The sequence below is a fragment of the Anarrhichthys ocellatus genome, unplaced genomic scaffold, assembly GCF_004355925.1.
Source record: "Anarrhichthys ocellatus isolate YVR2014 unplaced genomic scaffold, GSC_Weel_1.0 scaffold74, whole genome shotgun sequence".
Taxonomy (NCBI): domain Eukaryota; kingdom Metazoa; phylum Chordata; class Actinopteri; order Perciformes; family Anarhichadidae; genus Anarrhichthys; species Anarrhichthys ocellatus.
Window position 1 is genome coordinate 1,826,440 of NW_022280104.1, and position 11,446 is coordinate 1,837,885.

General features: G+C 42.7%; 1 protein-coding gene across 1 annotated transcript; it reads left to right on the forward strand.

The window, feature by feature from the left end:
* Nucleotides 1–2,427: 2,427 nt before the first annotated feature.
* LOC116397893 (B-cell receptor CD22) lies at nt 2,428–10,382 on the forward strand. Its single transcript, XM_031873796.1, has 18 exons — nt 2,428–2,476; nt 3,263–3,361; nt 3,554–3,665; nt 3,759–3,904; nt 3,987–4,107; nt 4,190–4,326; nt 4,671–4,793; nt 5,131–5,277; nt 5,928–6,033; nt 6,430–6,593; nt 6,945–7,094; nt 7,271–7,402; nt 8,453–8,534; nt 8,693–8,741; nt 9,008–9,094; nt 9,211–9,344; nt 9,760–9,878; nt 10,220–10,382. Exons 1-17 carry the CDS (start codon nt 2,428–2,430, stop codon nt 9,860–9,862), a joined length of 1,941 nt encoding a protein of 646 aa, XP_031729656.1. The 3' UTR covers nt 9,863–9,878; nt 10,220–10,382.
* The last annotated feature ends 1,064 nt before the right edge of the window (nt 10,383–11,446 follow it).

Sequence of the window (11,446 nt, forward strand, 5' to 3'; positions counted from 1 at the left end):
CACCTTGTCAGATATGATTGTAGCTCTGATCATCGTCATTCTTGCCCAGACTTCCCCCGTGGAGAGCACCACTCAATTTGAAGACTAACACATGTTGGACAGTGGAATCATTATTTGCTTAGGTGGAGTCCGTCCAAGGCTGGAGGGCCCGGAGAGCCAGGAGTCTAATCTGTGGGCAAAAAGGAATAACATAGAAATAACATATTGTACAACTTAAAGTATGGCGGGGGAGCAAACCGTGTGAGTGGTCACATTACATGAAAACAGCAGGCAGGAAGTGTTTTGCAACAGCGGAAAATCTTCAGGTCCAGTCTGACCACCAGACGGTCACACTTCATCGGGCCTGGAGGCTGCGGTCAATGGATGGATACCTTCCCCACCGTGAGGGTTGGATACACTGTCATACATTTGTCTATTGCTCCCTCTCACACTTTTTTCCCCCATTTCTCTTCCTCTTTCTCTCTGCTCTGACAAACCTAACACTCTTTAAAACCTTACCCTCTCTTTTTATGCTTTCTTCCTCCTTTTCCTTTCAACTTCCTCTGCTTCTCTGGCTTCACCTCCCGTCTCTCTTTTCTTTCTTTTCCGACCAAAGCAACCTTACCTCATCGTGTTTTTGTGTCTTTTTTTTCTTCCCCCCTCTCCCCTCTCCCCTCTCCCACCTTCCCCTTTAAACTTTCTCATTCTTCCCTCTCTCACCCTCTTTCTCTCTCTGTTTGTGGTCAGTCACACTTAATCTAGCTCCATCCATCTGTTTCTCTTCATTCATTTAGTCCGGTCTGCTTTCGATTAAGATTACATCAGGCTTTGACCTATTAGTGTGCCGTGATCCTTTTGAAGTCATTCTGTGGTTACAGGTTAAGCTCAAAGCCCACCACTCTTCTTACTCAACATAATACAGACTATTGGAGGGGGAAGGTTCTTAAAAACGTTTCTACCACAGCCCAAAATGACTTTTTTTTTTTCTCCCTGGGATTCAGGATCATTAAATCATACAAACTTTTCCTGTCATGTGGAGACCCACTTGAAGAGAGCCTGCGACCCATTTCGGGTCCCAACCCATAATCCAACCTAGCAATCTGTGAACTGGAATATATTGTTCATTTAACTTCACATCCTGAGGATTTCGATTATATTTTGAAGGTGGCTTTCCCAACCAGAGAGTTTCTGTTCCTTATTAGGGTTAAAGTCGAGTTCAGATTCCCCACTAAACATAATGCAGACCTTTTGAACAAAATCACATTGTTTTAGTGGGCGCCCTGATGGCCTATTGGTTACGAGTCATACCACTTTACTGCAACATACAGGGTTTTGATTAAGCCGGGTACTTGTGCTAATGTCTGCCTATCAAATAAAACCAAAAATGCCAAAAACATGAACTTCTTTTCTTCTTTTTCAGGACCCACATAGTCTTACCTACTATACTTAATGACACCTCAAATATCCCTGCAGTAATTATGTGAAGAGCAACAGCTGATCCTAAACTCTAAACCGGATACACATCCGTGTTTCCTAACATCAGCACCGATCCCTTATGCTGCCCCCTCCATCATCTTTGATCAGTCGGCTAATAAGTAAAACGTCATCGTTGATTTCCAGATGTAGATCAAGATATCATCTCTGAGACCTGAAAGTCTAACTCTGTCTTCCTTCCTTGACTTGGATGACTGTGAATAGAGATTGACTGAAAAGTTAAACTGTACATCATCATTACTCCTGGGTCAAAGCTGGGGTAAGTAGCCAATTGGCCGAGTCGTGATGCTAAACTGACGTCCATTGGCCAAGTTGTGGCAGGGTGGGATGTTAAAGTCATTTAGACTCATCAGGCTAAGTGGACACAGTTGACTGAGAGGTCTCGAACCTCCTCACGTCTGGTTGTGGGCGGTTTTCTGTGCCAACAGTTCTCAATTAGAGCAGTGGATGAGAGGACATCTGGGCTGTCGAGTCTATGTCGGCTTGACTTATGTATACTAATGTACGCCAACAGGCCTGAATTCATTTTGCAAATGAACCATACATGTTTGTCTTTTTAACAATCACTCAATCACGATGGTCAAAATTTGTATTGTGACAACGTCGGAGTGGAAAGAATAAACACAAATAGAATCACTGAAAAGTTTAAAGGATTGAATAAAGGAAGGTAGTTGAGGTTACTTCCTCTTGCTCGTCCTTCTGCCCATTCCCCTCCTCCTCCCATCTCCAATCCCCCGCTTCTGATCGCCATGAAACTCTCCTCGGTCGAAGAGCTCACCTCCATCACTGTTGGAGTCGTACGCATCCCTCAAACCCTGTTCTGTCTGACTGAAGATACTTTAAGGGGGTTAGTGCTTCGCATTTAATCAGCTGGATGGTGTTTTTCCTTGTTTTTCTCACCTCCCTGTGCTTTTCTCCTTCTCCGGTGACATTACAGAGTTCGTGTCAGCGGAGATGTTGGCAGGTGCGTTAGTTCTGGGCACCATCCTTACAGCTTTACCAGGTAAGAGAAAAACACAAAAACACATCAGAAACTCTTTTTTTATTCATCATGAGGTGTAAAACCTAACAGCGTTTTAATAAGTATATTCTTATCATTTAAGGGAAGGAGAGATAAACTAGCATGCTTCATAATAAACATATATTTGTATTGTATTCCAGATATATCATAAATGTGTCGCATATGCTTTAAAATATGTGACAACAGTTGAGAAATGAATGACTTATAGGATCCATTATGCACATAAGGTCCTGCAGCCAGGTGCCCTTGCCTTTACGCTCAAGTTATTTATAAGTATTGATTGCCTTTTGTGCAAGGTAGTCAGCCAGGCAGGCAGTTAGCAGCACAGGATGACACCACAGCCGCACATCAATGCTCATTTCCTCTGCTTCAAATTGTATGTGTCACTCTCTGAGCGGATCAGAGCTGCGGTTTGACAAGTTTCTCTCTTAGGAGACACATTGAAGGAAAACCTCTACTTGTGGGTGGTTGAAATTTACACCTCTTTCAGTCTTCAAGTGGGTATTCCCTAAACCCTTTAGTAGCTTATTTTATATGGCAAGCGTCTTTTTGTGGATGTGACAGCCAGTATATGTTTGGAACCGTGTACTGGTCCTTCATAAAAGGACCAAAAACACGAAAAAGCTCTTCATCCATCAGCCCGTTGTGCTTTGCAGAAGTATTTAGGTGTGCATATTGTGTGTGCATTTTAGTTTGCCTCCTTTCAACTGTAGCATTTGCTTTTCTGTTAATGTTTTTGCATTTTTGTGCCGTTAAATTGTCCTGCAGGTATTCAGAGTAGGTGGAGCGTGTCCTTTTCTAGGAGGGAGATCTGTGTGTGGGCAGGAACAACCGTCACTCTGCCCTGCCGTTATGACTACCCATCAGGTATCAAATCCATGTACAAAACTTCTTTATTCAATTTTGAAAGACCAAAAGTCTATTTCTATAATTATTAATAAAGCCATGAAATTAACTGGATGCTAAATGTGTCCAACTTCCAAGCAACTAAAGTGAGCTCAAAAACGCAACTTTTCTTTCCCCTTCAATTTCTTTTTGTGGTTTTCTTTAACTTCACAGGTCACAATGTGAAGCGGGTCATGTGGTTCCGTGTGTCTGCAGAAGGTCGCAGGGAGTTCGCTCACCACACTGACCCCAACGAGATCAGCCTGTCGTACCGCGGACGCACCCGGTAGGAGAAACGTACAGTGATTTATCAAGAGCTGTACATTTCGTAAATGTGAAATAATGCACAAATGTGTGACACATGAACCGTGGCTTCCAGCTACATCGGAGGCAGCTACTCCAGCTGTTCAGTCCAGATTCGGGTTGTCAAGCTGAGTGATGCAGGCCAGTACCACTTCAGGTTTGAGACAGACCAACCACTGGGGAGGTGGACCTCCCCGAACACCATCACTCTGGATGTAACAGGTAAGTTCATACAAACAAAAGCTGCACTGGACTCATCCAGCCCCTGTCCCAGTGCATGTGTCAATGTCCGTTTGTATTTCAGACCTCCAGGTCCAGGTGCATCCAGCAAGGCCCGCCAACATGTTTGGCTTCGGAGAGACTGTGTTTGTAGGCTGCCAGGCCAGAGGATGTGCTGCTCCAGGGAGGAGCCTTGCACTGTACAGGTGTGTTGTACAAGTCATTGTTTTATTGGTCGACCAGAGAGTGGATCACATGCACACTGTAGATATGATGCTCTGCTCACAGGAACGGACTGAACCTCGGCTCCTACGAGAAATGGATGATCATCAACCGCTTTGACCAGGAGCATGCTGGAGCATACGCCTGTCGACCAATCCCACCACAGAACGTACAGTCTCCATCCGTCTCGCTGGCTCTGGGGCGTGAGTAATCTCAATCAAGCCAACTAACAGTTTTCACAATACCTGCTCATAGACGTGCTTTCAGAGGGTGCACCGCAAACCAGTCGGACACAAGCATTTTGAGACACAACTCAGATAAACAAGTAGATAAAACTTGTATTTTAACAATTCTGCTGTGGCAGGCTGTGATCCGAGACTGTAAACACCTGCTATTGGCCTTGATGGATGTTAAATTACTGAAATGCACTTATATTTTGCATGATCTCATCTCCACCCTCCATTTTTTTCTGTCCTCTTCGTCCTTGTTACTTCCTCATACATTGCTCTTTTCTCGACCTCCTTTTTTTTACTCTCCTCCCGTCCAGACGGTCCCAGCTTCACCTCCATAGCGGTCTTCCCCGTGGGGGAGGTTTCAGAGGGGGGGTCGGTCACTCTTACGTGCAGTAGTGACGCAGCTCCGCCTGTAGAGAGCTTTGCATGGTTCAAAGGTACATGACAGTGCGTGTTCACCAATACACAGCATACAATGACAGGACAGTGTAGGAATTCACTGAGCTAACAGGTTGATGGCAGTGACACATGCTGTAATGTCAAATTTGCTCTGCACTTGGACAAGTGAAGGTCCTTAAATGAGTTGTTAAAGCAGAGTAAGATCAAGTCTTTCTTGGACACTAATGAAGAGCTGATGTTTTGGAAGTTTTCCTGTGGGATTGCAGGACCTTTGAAGAAAAGATATATATACATATATATTTCATAGTCTCAAGATCATGCTCCTAATGTGAATTGCTGCACTAATCTGCACCTATGTCTCTATCTGCTCTCCAGACATGGAGAGTGGCAGCATCCCAGACAGTTTTAGGCCTCGGCTCCGCCTGTCCCACCTCAAATACACGGACAGAGGAGAGTACTTCTGTGTAGCACGCAACTCACTGGGAACAGACCGCTCCAAACCACTTCTACTCAATGTCACGTGTAAGTTTGTTGGGTGTCTGCATTGTAGTCACAGGCACGGCATCTTTGACCCACTTCAAACTGTCGCACAGGTCAAAACTATACTTAGATCAGAATTACATTTTGAGAGAAAAAGACCTTTGTAAACCCATGTTACGTCTGGTTGTATGTGTCTATCTTAGGTCCTGTTGTGTAAATCTGTCCGAGGTTAGTCTGGGTGAAACTGATGAGGCAACAACTCTATTTTACACTCTAATGGGAATCGTACAGTGTATGATATGGATTCAGTAGGAAGTGAAACAAACTCAAAGTGCTGAATGTTTATAATTTTACTTTTGTTTCTAAGAATATTCATCAAAATGCAGTAGAGCTGAAATGATTCATAAATCAATTGATTAGTCAGTTGACAGACATTTTAACATGCAATAATGTTGTAGTCAGTCTTTCAAGCAGAAATGTCAAACATTCACTGGTTCTGTTATTTGATGATTGATTATACTGTGTTTTTTTCCTGACTCTGGTCCTGCTTATACGACTACTTTCCTTCATACCTCAAACTAAAACATTTCATTCGACATTCTTCTTTGAGAAGCTGCTGTTACTTGAAGGTGTCGAATAAAAACATGATCATGACAGTAAAGATGCTCCTGTTTTTCTCTCTGCCTGTTTAGACTCTCCAAAGAACACGCGTGTGCTGCTGAGTCCTCCAGCTGACATCAGAGAAGGCTCCTATGTGACCATGAGCTGTGTCAGCCACGCCCACCCACCTGCCAGCAGGTATGACGAATACTTCTCCTCCAGGTTCATTCATTTATACCAACTAATACATGACGGTGATGCTGTTTTTGTCATCATTATCATGATTTTTGCATTTGTCATTGTCATCTTGAAATGTTCTCTTTTTCTATCTTATTTCTCGACTTTTTTTAATTCAGACTTTCACTTTTCTTCAAGGAGTTGTAAATAAGGACTGGGCAATATGTACAAAACCCTTTTAAATATTAATAAATACTCACCTATGTAAAATCCAATGTTAATAATGTAAGGAACGGATAGGAAGTTCCAAGTATAATTATTGCAAATTGTCCAGTCCTATAATCATTTTCATCACCATCATCATCATCATCTTCATCATCATTATCATCATCATCTTCAACATCCTCCCTCCTGCAGGTATGCTTGGTATCGTATCCTAGGTGACCAGGTGTTGGCTAAAGGAACCTTCCAGAACCTGACGTTCTCCTCGGCGCGTGCTCACCATGCTGGTCAGTACTACTGCAAAGCGTGGAACCAGTTCGGATACCACACCTCCCCTGTCGCTACACTCACTATACTTTGTAAGTAGTGGTGTGTGTGTGTGTGTGTGTGTGTGTGTGTGTGTGTGTGAGAGACATGTTTGAGAGTTTTCTGGATTGAGATCTTCCTTTAATCAGGGCTATAGGTTTGTCTGTTTGTTATAAACATTCATCTGTGGACATGCTGCTCAGTGACAGTGTTGGAAAGAATGTGTCAGATGCTCTGACACGTCTCCTCTCCTCTACACTTCAATTACTCAAAGTTATGAAGTTTCTCTCCCTCTCAACCTATCTGTGTTTCCACCTCTTCTCTGTCTCTTTGGACAGCATCATTTACAAGACAAAAACCTTCCCTAACCCTCTGCATCTATGTTTCTGTTGCTCTCTCTCCAGACCCTCCTAAGAACACATCAGTTCTAGCTCGTCCCTCCAGCGTGGTGGATGCTGGCCGACCTTTGACCTTAACCTGCAGCAGTCAGGCCAACCCGGCAGTGGACAACTTCACATGGCACCGCTTAGCTCTGGACGGGGGCTCTGTACAATGTTAGCATCGTAAAAATGTGGTTCCGCTCAAGGTTAACATTACCAAATCATCAATACCTAACTCTAAACTTTCGTAGTCAGTAAGGTGTCGTGCTCTGTGTGCCTCTGTTGGTTCGGATCCTCCAACACTATCTGAAACAGTAAGTGGATCTTCTCCCTTTCTGTGCTCCATGCAGCGTGGGGCAGCAAGTCCGGTCCTGTCTTCACCTTCTCGGAGGTCGGCCCTAGAGAGAGCGGACAGTACTACTGCGAGGCCAGGAATCGAATCGGAGCCCACAGCTCTCCTGTCCTCACTGTGCGAGTCAGAGGTACATAATGATTCACGCACAAACACTTCTTTGTCTTTAGCTTGTCTGTCTGTGTTTTATCAAAACAACATAGAAGCATTTTGTGTTTGTTAGTACAGCTCTAAAGTGAAATATCTCTGCAAATCTCAGGTGGATTTCCTTGATCTCTTGTAAACCCATTCATGTTCTCCAGAAGATGAAGCCTCCACTCACTTTTCTTCTAGCATTTAGCTCAAAATGTGCCCAAATATGTCCCATATACAGCCTCACAGAGCTACTAGCAGGGCTAGACTTTCTGTGCACTAGAATATTTCTTTCTTGGAAATAACATTGGGTACACCAGCAAATGAATTGCTTCAAGCAGTGAGCTCTTTAATACCATGACAACCTTTGACAAAGAAACGTTACAATGGATTTTTTTTAATGTGGTGCTTTTCAATGTGTTGTGGTGTCAGAGTTACATTCACACTCTGAAGGCTTTTAGCGGCTCATCCTGGTCATGTATGTTCTGAGTCATTGTGCAGGCCGTTGTCACTTTTAGAAGTGTAATGGAAGAGATGAGGTGTCACCGATGAGCTTAGTGAAACACCCCTGTCCCGTTTTTAGTACATCTATGTTTCTGATTATCTCAGACAATGACCCAGAAACAGTTTGTTTCTCTGACGGATGGTTGGAAAGGTTTCTGTGTTTCGAAAAGTGACGAAAGACTTCCTGTCACTATCGCAGCATGAGGTCCGGGCCCCAGTCTTCGTTGTGTACGGTTTCGGACTGTTTTTCTGTATGAGTCATGGTGAGTCATGTGTAGCGCTCTCACTATGAGGGGAGAGGAGGGGGGGTGAGGTGTTGTGGAAAACTAATATTTGAGAGTCTAGACAGATGAAGAAGTGGAGTTTGGTTTGGAAATCAGAGCTGGAAACACAAGTCTCAAGTCTAGACACCTGCAAGATGATGCACAGCTCTCTGCCCATTCCGCACTTTCGCTGCTTCTATTTTGATATCTATTGCACTTCTATTTTCATTACTTCTTGTTTCTGGTCATGTCGATAACCTCTATCATCCTCCCGCTGGCAGGTCGTCTTAAGGTCATTGCCTTGGCGTCAGCAGTAGGAGTGTCTGCTGGACTCATCACTCTCACAGTGGCCATTATGATCAGGTGACAGGAAGTACACTGCCATTTACTCACTGCCATTGATGTACACATCATTAATATATAAAAAAGAAAACAGCCAGGTTCATGGTTTACTTGGATTACTTGTGGTATTAGTCATCACCTGTGTATGGTTTGATAATATTGTCCCTATGTCTTCACAGTAAGAACATGCACAGAGTAGACACGGAGTCAGGAGAAGTAGCAAACAAGGTGCAGTACTTATTATCTTTAACTTGTTTTAAATTTACTCTGTATCTTCAGTTATTGTTTAACTAAACTTTTAGTACTTATAAACGGAAAACCTCAGTGAGGATAGTTTCAATGATGTACCGTTGTCATTTTTCACTCTTAAATTAAAAACAATGCTCTGTTTTACACTTTGTCTTATTCTCTCTCTCTCTCTTTCTCTCTCTCTCTCTCTCTCTCTGCGTGTGTGTATGTCTGGTGTGTGTGTGTGTGTGTGTGTATGACCCCAGCGTCCGTCAGTGACAGCTGACACCATGTTCTATGAGTCAACCCAACAAACCTTTCCAGTGAAAGAGGGCAAGATGTCCGACATACCGGTACGCAACTCAATTACAGTACACACCTTGAGGACTGATTGAATGACAATATAAAACAAATGATATTAACTTTTTGATGTGTGTGTATGTGTGTGTGTGTGTGTTTGTGCGCGCAGGAGGAGCCAGAGGACTTGAGTGACAGCACCCACCCTGCCATTGTTCCTCTGAAAGATGCTCCACCGATCACAGAAGTTGAAACTCAAAGCCCCGCCGCCAACTACACCACTGTCCACCACTCCAAGTTGTCCAGGTACACACCTTCTTCCTCTATGTCCGTCCTCTGGACTACATCTCTCTCTCTATCTCTCTGTCTATTTCACTTTCCCTCTTTCATTTTTTTCTTTTTTCATTTTGACCACAGCAACAATCTACTGTTTCATGTCCAGCATTATATTTTACAAGCACATTGGTCCTCTTGCTTTCTTCTCCATCTTCCTGTCATCGCCCTCTCTCTATTTCTCCCTACACTTCCCTCTGTTTTTCCTCTCTTTCCTCTGTGATATCCAACACCTTCCTCCCGTTTATGAGAGGACAATGAATTTCTCATCCCAGTTTTGGACACGTAAAACATTTTAATGGTTCTGGAGCAAAATGAAGACCTGCTTTCATGATCAGAGTCAGATGTCCAGATAGACTCACATGGTTGCTGTTTGTTGTTGGTTCAGTGTGGACCAGGTGCAGGTCCACAACCTGCCACTGGGTGGCGATAAAAAGCCGATGGATTCCTCCAAAGTTGTTTACACTTTACTGCACCAGCCTCGCCACTGACCGGGAGACAAATCAGGTATGACACTTTTCAAACCTCAGAGGTACACTCATGTCCAGTTGTGTTTTGCGTATGTTTTACTTGAAATGGTCCCTACATCCCTTTATAGATTATATACATGTGTCAGTACTGTGATCAACTCACATACAGTTGGACACAGCATGATTGTTTTACATTATTAAGACAAAGTTGTGTCCCTGAAATAAAATTAAAAACCACACAAAAGGATAAAAAACAAGTTTAACACTCAGACTTTACTTGTTTATCTTGACAATGTACCAAATATAAAGAGACTCAGTGGTGCAACAACCAAAACCATGCATGCACGAATAACTGTCCTTTCCCATCTTCTTCCTCAGCTGAACAACAAATCAGTCTTCCTCATGTGAACCAATCGCTTTACTTCCAATCACATCGTAGGACAGGAAACGACTCCTCGTGAACTCTGACGATGCCTTATGCCGCTCTGGGTCGGACATGTCGTTATGGATTCTCCACCAGACCGCGAGGACAACGTGTGGTGCTGACTGCAAGTCCAGCGCCTAAACTGTGTTGCATGTCTTTCCCTTTTTTTATTCTATGCATCTTACAACTGTGTGCTGCCTGAAATAACACCCCGTTGGCCATTTTGCTTGCATCCATATCCACAGTACAGGCTGAATCTACTGCTGCTCTTTAGTTGATATAGCTGACACTGAAGTACAAATAAATGTAGATTACAGTGTGAGTGGTTGCAACAGCATATTTTGCATCCTCTCATCTTGCAAAAGTGATAACCGTTTTAATAAAACACGATTGTCTCCGATACGAATGATGCTATCTATAAAGTGTATGCAATATTTGACACACAACAATGTGCTAAATTGTTTTTAAAAAGCTTATTTTTTATTGCTGATGCTGCAACATTTATTCAGTTGACATAGCTTGCTTCCATTAAATCAGTCTCTCCATTCTTATGTAGAGTGAGCAGAGCCAGCAACAATGCAAAATGACATGCTGTGGTTGGTTACACTGAATAAAAATATAACCACCAAATCTTGTAGCTTTAATGTATGTTGCAATCTCTGCAGCTCACAATCAATGAACAGCGACTGAATAACAAAAGGGTTAGAATGAGGAGAGTGTCGTCAGCAGGAAGATTACATTTCATTTCATTAAAAATGATTTTGTTTTTTTTCTCACAGAATTAAAGAATGTTTCAGTCTTTGTGGAAAGCATCGCACAGACTTTAAAATCCACCACACTTAGGTTAACTCAATAGCTTCTTTCATTTCAGTAAAAGTGACTTACAGTGATCTGTATCTGATCTGTTTTGGTATGAAGATGTAAAATGAGACATGGAGTTCTGACAGAGAACCAGGATTGGTTGTTTAGCAAGCATTGCTAACAACAACAAAAAACATGGTGGCAAAGACATTTTATCAAGAACATCCGCATACACACTCTTTTTATCCTGTGAAGCCACAGCACGTTGCTAAGTTGTGTATAAAATAAAATAAAATGAAATAAAATGAAATGAAATGAAATAAAATGAAATAAAATAAAAATCTCTATCTTTTGTCTTTCTTTTGCTGTTTGTTTTGCTA